General features: G+C 35.9%; 1 protein-coding gene across 2 annotated transcripts; it reads left to right on the top strand.

Moving 5' to 3' along the window:
* The first annotated feature begins 892 nt into the window (after nt 1–892).
* Nucleotides 893–7638, top strand: LOC131650631 (ABC transporter B family member 26, chloroplastic). 2 transcript variants are annotated; one of them, XM_058920335.1, is made up of 18 exons: nt 893–1527; nt 1632–1759; nt 2751–2793; nt 3001–3045; nt 3141–3263; nt 3351–3454; nt 3583–3637; nt 3731–3801; nt 3897–3999; nt 4161–4371; nt 4645–4718; nt 4834–4890; nt 4980–5054; nt 5159–5233; nt 5313–5594; nt 5714–5778; nt 5858–5918; nt 6874–7638. In XM_058920335.1, exons 1-18 carry the CDS (start codon nt 1093–1095, stop codon nt 6952–6954), a joined length of 2088 nt encoding a protein of 695 aa, XP_058776318.1. In that variant the 5' UTR covers nt 893–1092; the 3' UTR covers nt 6955–7638. The 2 variants fall into 2 exon arrangements, with proteins under 2 accessions (XP_058776318.1, XP_058776319.1); XM_058920336.1 differs by having other exon boundaries at nt 1507–1527; nt 1632–1770.
* The last annotated feature ends 1125 nt before the right edge of the window (nt 7639–8763 follow it).

Below are 8763 nucleotides of genomic sequence, written 5' to 3'. Positions count from 1 at the left end.
CCAAGAACAATTATACCGTATCGGTACTTCCATCACTTCAGCAGACTTAATGTAATAGCAGTGGAGCCACTTTACCCACAAGCTATCCGCTTTTCTGCAGATATTCCAAAGCAGTTTTAGCAGGCAAACAGTTCCCCAAATATCAAGAGAAAGGATATTCAACCCGCCCTTGTTTTTCGGTCTACATGTGCTCTCCCAAGCAACTGGAGTTTTACGTTTGATAGCCTCACCACCGGACCACAGGAAAGAACGGCAAATGGATTCCGCCATACGTAAAATTTTCTTTGGCAGAGGGATACTTTGAAGCCAGAAATTTGAGATGGAGAAAAGAACACTTTTAATTAATTCTAGCCTGCCCGCAAAGCTAAGGAGTCTTGCACTCCAGTGCCGGACCCGAGCAATCAACTTTTCCACCAGAACCATACAATGAGCAACGAATAGTTTCTTACTGGTGAGAGGGATAGCGAGGTAGCGAAAAGGGAGAACTCCTTCCTGGAACGAGGTAATATGGGATATACTCGCTTTATCGTTGATAGAGACATTACCAAAATATAACTTGCATTTCAGAGGGTTAGCAAAAAGGCCAGTGGAAACGGTGAATTTGGAAAAAGCTTGCATGAGTAATTGGACGGAAATGGGATCCCTATTATTATTATTATTATTATTATTATTATTATTATATATTATTATTATTATTATTATTATTATTATTATTATTATTATTATGATTACTAGTAACGTTTTATGGAGACATATCTTCCAATTAAGTTATTAAATTGAATTACTCCACATAATTTAAGATCAATATTTCCTTAACTATAGATGAGTACAAACAGAAGGGCAATTTGGGGATCTACTAATTTTTTCCCTCCCTAGTATCAACCAAACATCCAAACCCAAATCGCATCCACAACAATGATACATGCACATGTGATCAATTGTGTGTGGTCGGAGAAACAAGAACGAACTACAAAGAAAAGAAAAATCTCATCATTGGAATTGAAAGCTTAACCGCAACAACTCCACTGACAAGAACCACAAACCACTCTTCTCAAAACCCATCTTCTTCCTTCAAACTTCTCTACCACCGCCATGTCTCAACTACTCACAGGCACACATCCTTACCTCCCTCCACCTCCAATCCTTCACCACCGCATCAAACCTCTAACCACAGTCTCCTCCAATACCCGCTTCAATTTCGCACCAAATCGAATCACTCTATCCTACTCCAACCGCATTCTCTTACCCTCTCCGTTAAAGTCGGCGTCCATCAACGAAGTCTCCGTCCAGAACACTCCAGAAGCTTCCAGCATTTCTGATGAAATTCTCGGCAGAATACGAGAATTTGTTAAGTTCCTTCCTTCAATTTTCCCGGGAGGAGCCTGGTGGAACTTCTCCGATGAGGTGGATGCTTCCATTTTCGGTCAACCGGTTACGGTCTGGTATGCTTTGGGTAAAATGTGGAACCTTGTTGCTCGTGATAGATGGGTCATTTTCGCTGCTTTCACTGCTCTTATAATTGCAGCAGTAAGTAACCCTCCCTTGTTTCTTGGATGGTTTTCTTCTCGATATGTTTGATGGAATTTGTGAACTTTTGTTATTTGGGTTTGTTTGTTTGTTTGTTCGATCAGGTTTCGGAGATTTCTATACCGCATTTCTTGACAGCTTCAATATTCTCAGCACAGGGTGGGGATATTACTGTTTTTCATAGGAATGTGCGGTTGTTGATTCTCTTGTGTGGTATTTCTGGAATATGCAGGTCAAAATCTTGTATGGTCAAATCTCTCTTATACCTTTCACTCTTAATTATATCATCTCATTCTCCCTTCTTCTCGCTGTTATTTTCTCAATTTCTTACTTGCTGTTTGCTTTAGGCCTTTTTAGTTTTTGATACACTTTTTGCTTTACGTAAAGTGGATCACTTTGTCCGCAAATCCTAGCTCAACTGACTTATATTGCTAGGTTGGACGTCATCACCAGGGTTCGAGCCCTGATAATACTCACGATTGTGTGAGTTTCTAGTGGTTATTACCACTTCGCCTATGGACAAAAAAAATAGATCACTCTCTTTGCCTGTTTGACTGTGTTAGCTGGACAACAGTTCTATGGATAGTACTAAATATAGATTAGATCAGGTATAACGAAAGAAAATGATACATTTTGGTTAAACTAAAAGAGGGGAAGGCCTTCTAGAAACCCGAGGATTAATACAATACAGAAGAAGGATATCACAGTATGTCCAAACACTAATTTGGATTCCCTACATTTGGGAAACAATTGCAACCTATGTAACACTAACACTTTAGATTGAAGGCATGAAACAATTACAATTGCAACCTATGTAACACTAACAATTGCAACCCATGCTTCTTAGTTTGTGAGGCAACTAGGAATCGGATGACTCACGTTTCAACTTGGTGAATTGGATTCAAAATATGCAGTTGAAACACAAGGTGTCTAGTTTTAATGGGATGGTGAGAGATGATGCAAGGCTGAGGAAAATTCAGAAAATCTAAATCTGCCAAAACACTGCATTTGTGTGTTTTCCCAGTCATAGATAATGCCTTATGTTCCATGAGATTCTAATGGTATCTATTTATATTGTTAAGATCAATCATATAGCAGATGATTGACATGTTAAGTATATTTTAAAGACGTTTTCAGTTCTGTATAGTTTGAAGCTCTTTTATCCCTCAAGTGAGTTGTAAGGTTTCCTGACACAATTTGACAAGAGTTTTCCTGTGCTTCAGTGGGATTCGAGGTTGCTTTTTTGGCATTGCAAACATGATTCTGGTGAGTGTCTCTGCTGATATTTGTGGATATGGCTTTAGATGATTAATGTCAAATGGACTCAAAAACCATAAGGAAATTAAGAACTATAATTATCACACTAAGACTATTTTGTACTTGCGCAATGGCCATTTGCAGGCTTCTATCCCCATTGAATTTGACTTTTAGGGTTTTATTCAACTCTGTTGTACATATTTTTTATATGTGCAGGTTAAGAGAATGAGAGAAACATTATACTCTTCCCTCCTTCTTCAGGTTCTGCTTCACTTGATAATAACTGATCTCTCTTGCTGCATTTAGTTTTTTATTTGGTGCGTGGTTTAACACATTTGATAGTGCCCTTATTGTAGGATATATCGTTTTTTGACAATGAAACAGTAGGAGATTTGACAAGTAGACTTGGGGCAGATTGTCAGCAAGTTTCAAGGGTTATTGGAAATGATCTTAATTTGATATTGCGCAATGTCCTTCAGGTTAATTATTTACGACGAAATATGTACCACTAATAGAAGCTATCCTGCATGATGGAGGCTTTAATTGTTTTTTTTCCGTCTTCCTAGGGAGGAGGTTCATTAATCTACTTGCTGGTTTTGTCTTGGCCACTTGGTTTATGCACATTGGTGATATGCTCCATATTAGCAGCGGTCATGTTACGTTATGGAAGGTAATTCTTGGTTGATTTTTTTCAAATTCGCCATTTAAAAACTTGATATTGCATGTCTTATAGCTTACAGTTGAATAGTGCAAATTATACGAGTAATGCTGTTAATTTGATTATAAATTTCTGCATAGGTACCAGAAGAAGGCAGCAAGGTTGATCCAAGAAGTCACTGCTTCTGCTAATAATGTAGAATACGACGCCTTATACTATAATAATTTGTTTTGTTTTTTTCTCACGAATTGTCACCATGATCACAATTTTCTCAACATTGAATCATAGGTAGCTCAAGAGACATTCTCTCTAATTAGAACCGTTCGAGTTTATGGAACAGAAGAAGAAGAACAGGGAAGGTGATAATGCTATTGCAACTATAACATTTATTCTCCATTCATTTGTTCCCATTGTGTTTGGTTCATTCACGCATATTAACTATCTCTAACTACAGGTACAAATTGTGGCTGGACAAATTAGCTGACATAAGCTTGCGACAAAGCGCTGCGTATGGATTTTGGAATTTTAACTTCAACACTCTTTATCACTCAACTCAGGTATGGATCATGGTGTTTTCTGTTTATTTATTTATTTGTTTTAAACCTATAATCTGACACACTGAATAAAAGATATTCTAGAATTAAATCAACAATTTTCGAAGTTCAATTAAACCTTTGTACTTGACTTTTGCTTTTATTGAAACATTTAATTGTTATAGGTTATTGCCGTGCTATTTGGAGGAATGTCTATTCTAGCGGGTCATATTACAGCAGAGAAACTTACTAAGTTTATACTATACAGTGAATGGTTAATTTATTCAACCTGGTGGGTGGGCGACAATATATCCAATTTGATGCAGTCAGTTGGAGCTAGTGAAAAAGTGTTCAATTTAATGGATCTCTCGCCTAGCAGCCAATTTATAACAGAAGGCAAGCAGTTTTAAGAGCCATGTTCAATTCAGCCATTTCATTAATGAAAAGCTTCTTATTGATTAATTTTATCCTTTTCATGTTTCATTAGACTCTACTAAGTTACCACCTATATATAACTAACTCTAGTCGTCTACTAGTATCATAATAATATAACTAATAATAGAAAAGAGAAGCTCAGATGATAGACAAGATGAACTACCACGTACCTGTTTTGTTTGTATTTTGTTGTATTTCAAATATATTGAAGGTTGGATGTAATTTTTGCTACAGGAATGAGGTTGCAAAGTTTAACGGGGCATTTGGAGTTTGTAAATGTATCTTTTCACTATTCTTCGAGGCCAACGGTAAGCCTTGTAGAGATAACATCTCCATATGACTCAGTGTTCACAGCTTGTATATTTGGTACTCTTTATCATTGTCTGTTATACAAGCTAAATTAGTGACATTCGTTTGTGACAGGTATCTGTAGTGCAACATGTAAACTTTGTTGTCAATCCTAGCGAGGTGGTTGCCATTGTAAGAAATTGCTCCGAGTCTCTTGAGTTCATTCCTTCCCTGCATAATGGCTAAGAGGCTAATCTGCTTGTTCTTTTCATTTGGCATAGGTTGGTCTTAGTGGCAGCGGAAAAAGCACATTGGTGAATCTTTTGCTCCGTCTCTATGAGCCTACTAGTGGTCAGGTAGAGTTTGTTTATCTCCCTCAAGCTCAGATTGAACTAAGACAGTTTTAACTAAAATCAATCTTACCAAGATAAGCAGAATTTAACAAAATGTTTTATTGCAGATTTTGATAGATGGTGTCCCTCATAAAGACTTGGATGTCATGTGGTGGAGAGAGAGAATCGGATATGTGGGACAGGTACTTAAGAAACTAAAAACAAAAAAATTCATTGAATCAACATAGCTCCTTTATTATAACCAAAATTTTCTTTGTCCAGGAACCAAAGCTATTCCGGATGGATATTAGCTCGAACATCAGATATGGATGTACCCGAGATGTAAAGCAGGAGGATATTGAGTGGGCTGCGAAGCAGGCCTATGCTCACGACTTTATCTCAGCACTTCCTAATGGTTATGAAACACTTGTTGATGATGATCTTTTAAGTGGCGGACAAAAGCAGCGAATTGCTATTGCTAGGGCCATTCTTAGGGACCCAAAAATATTAATCCTTGATGAAGCCACTAGTGCATTGGATGCTGAAAGTGAACACAATGTGAAGGTATGGAAGATTATAGGAAATGAAAACTACTAAAAGTCAGATAGCAACTAGAAACAATAATATGAAGTGTGATAAATAATAAAAGAAAATATTGATGCTTTAGTTTCCATTACATGTAGGGTGTTCTTCGATCTGTTAGAAGTGATTCAGCATCAAGGAGAAGTGTCATAGTCATTGCACACAGGTGATACTTTGGTTCAATGCCAATTAAGTGGTACTGATATTGCAGTATTAGTTTTGAAACGTATGACCTGCTTTTACAGGCTTTCTACCATACAAGCTGCTGACAGGATTGTGGTTATGGATAGGGGTCAAATTGTTGAGGTTGGTGATTTGTTGATTTCTTTTCAATGCCCTAATTATTCTTACTGATTCCTTTTTAAACCTTATTACCCTTGATATTTTCATCACCTTTTATTTTATTCATTATAAAGCTCATACCTGAAAGCTTGAGCCCAATGTTTAACTTCTGTGTTATTTTAAATTAAAATTTGACTCAAACTTTTCTGCTGGGTCATGATGGATATGACCATAAGCACAATCACGATTGCTGTATCTTAATTTGAATAGACAACTTAATTTGAGCAGTCATATTTCACAAGTCGCCCTCATCGGTCCAGTTTGGATAAGTAGTTTGATTAAGCACTTATAGCACATACATTTATCATATATAAATGCTTGTGTATTTCTGTTATGGTAACAAGATAAAATAAAATCAAACTGTTTTCATATAAACTATAAAGCTGTTTATCCCGACAAACTTATGGAAATAACTAAAAATAGTTTATGGGTTTTAGAATTGTGGTTGAGCGTAACTCAACCTTACAAAGCCAACTTCTAAGGTGGGGAGTGTCCCTACTTATAAACACTTGTGTGTGGATATTATGTGACCAAATGGTTCTTGGATAGGTTCTAATACCATCTTAGAATTCTGGTCGAGTCTAACTCAACTTTACAAAACTGACTTGTATGGTGATGAGCGCTGCCACGTAAAAGCAATTATTCTGGTCATTTTCCATTCAATGTGAGACTCTTAACAACGGGCATGTCACAAGTTGTTTCCATAAGCCCTTTTAATTAGTCTCGCAAGTGCTTAGGCGAGTAAATGATCCGATTCAAACAGACCCTAAAGCATCTTTAAATTTGCAAGCATTTATGGAACTATTTAGACTTGGTATCTGAATGAAAAACTAATTTTTATTTATTTATTTTACTTTTCTATTATCCTTTTTTTTGGCCTTAATCTGAAACATGTTTGTGACCAACATCTGCCTCTCAGAATGGAAGTCACAGGGAGCTTCTCTTGAAAGACGGTTTATATGCTCGGTTGACTAGAAAACAGGCTGATTCCATGGAGTGATCTTTGTTTCCATAGCAGATATTCAGTTCCTTTTAAAGGAAGTATATTGGGTCACAACAATTTTTTTATTGCTGACCCATGTATTCATAGTATTTATACGAAAAGTTTGATAAAAATTTACCAAAGATGGAAGCTGCATGAGTTTTGGTTCAAAATGCACAGGGAGGATATCTCATCACTAAATTCTCATCTCAGCCAGATGCAAAAGCACAAAACTTGTGGATATGTTTGTTGTATTGACAAAATAAGGTTTTGATAAGGGGAAAATATTCATTCAAGTAAATGTTGGTCGGACCTCACAATTTTTATGCTTGTGGCAACTTTCACCTGTAACTGTAAGAAAATATATGTTTGGTCAATTGGAGATTTGGAGGAAGTATTAATATTCAAAATGCTAATATTTGTCATTCTAGTAGAGGGACCAATATAGACTGTTTTTTACCCATGTTTGATGACTCTTCATTGTCAAGCTGAAGTCTAAACAATGAGTTTTAAGAACTCTTCAATATTTACTGTCTTGTCTTATTTCCATTCATTGAGAACTTTTAATGTTAAGGAAGAGCTATTACATGGATCGTGTTTATTACCTTACCAGGGCAACGATTTTTATATTTGTTATGTGTTGTGAGTTGTAAAAATACAGAGGTAACTACCAATTTTTATATTTTTTATGTATTGTTTTTATACTGTTAGTGAGTTATAGTAATTTGTTTAACTAGATTGTAAGTTGTAACTTCCAATCTATCATAACCTCTCAAATTATAATTTAGATTTAAGAAATCCACAGGATCTATTGTCTCATGTAATGTTCATACATATAGTCTGCATTCTGCAAGCACTGGAGTTTTTTGACCCAAAATAACATACCACTGTTCTACTCTACTGAATTAAGAGAAAATGATCATTCCTTAGCAAATTATTGACTATTGACTTGAAATCTATTACTATTTTGACACACTTTGTACCCACTGATTTTTTAAGAACTATTTTGAGCATTTACTCTTTATCAGAAAACCCTTTTGTCATAATAAAAATTACTAGTTCATTAAGAGTTTTTTCAAGTGCTCATTCTAGTATCTAGTATCTTGCTGCTGAAATTCACACTTTTTTCACTCCTGATCAGAGTATAGTCTACATGGATGACATGAACCCAACCAAGTTTTACTGTACAATTCTGTCTACTTCACTCATAATATAACGTTCATTTTGTCTTCATTTACATGTGTGAAAAACAACCTTAAATTAATAAACAAAAGAAAGTACCAGAAAGTTGCCATGACGTTAAGTTTGAGGAAGATTAGATGTTTCTTGTCACGGAAAACTTTTGTTCTTATTCCAAAGACTTCAACGAAGAAGAAACTTTCATTATTATCTTATAGGGTGGTGAAAATTTCAAGACATATTATACAACTGGCTATAAGAAGTTACAACACACTTGTATTATATATAGTTCTTATAACTTATTCCAATTTCCTCATGCCATTATTTCTTTGTTAGAGACGAAGGATGAAACATTGGAAACTATGCTGAAGCGCGTTGTTCATTCCTTAGGCCTAGTGGAGCACAGTAATGAAAATCCAAGAAGAAAGAACAAGGTGAAGCGTAAACATCATCACCAAGATAAAACCAAAGAGAATACCAAACTCGGTAAGCCAAATGCAGTAAATATACTACCTCCGAATGAATGCAGAATCCATGAGAACTTTGAGACTAAGGAGACAACTAATTGGCTAGGTGAAGAGAAAGTGAATGCAAAGAAGGACATGTTTCAAGGTGAAGAAGATGCAGATGAATCTTGTTTTAGTGCAA

Source organism: Vicia villosa, linkage group LG2 (assembly GCF_029867415.1).
Source record: "Vicia villosa cultivar HV-30 ecotype Madison, WI linkage group LG2, Vvil1.0, whole genome shotgun sequence".
Taxonomy (NCBI): domain Eukaryota; kingdom Viridiplantae; phylum Streptophyta; class Magnoliopsida; order Fabales; family Fabaceae; genus Vicia; species Vicia villosa.
Note: the sequence above shows the minus strand (reverse complement) of the source record. Positions and strands in the feature narration are given on the sequence as shown.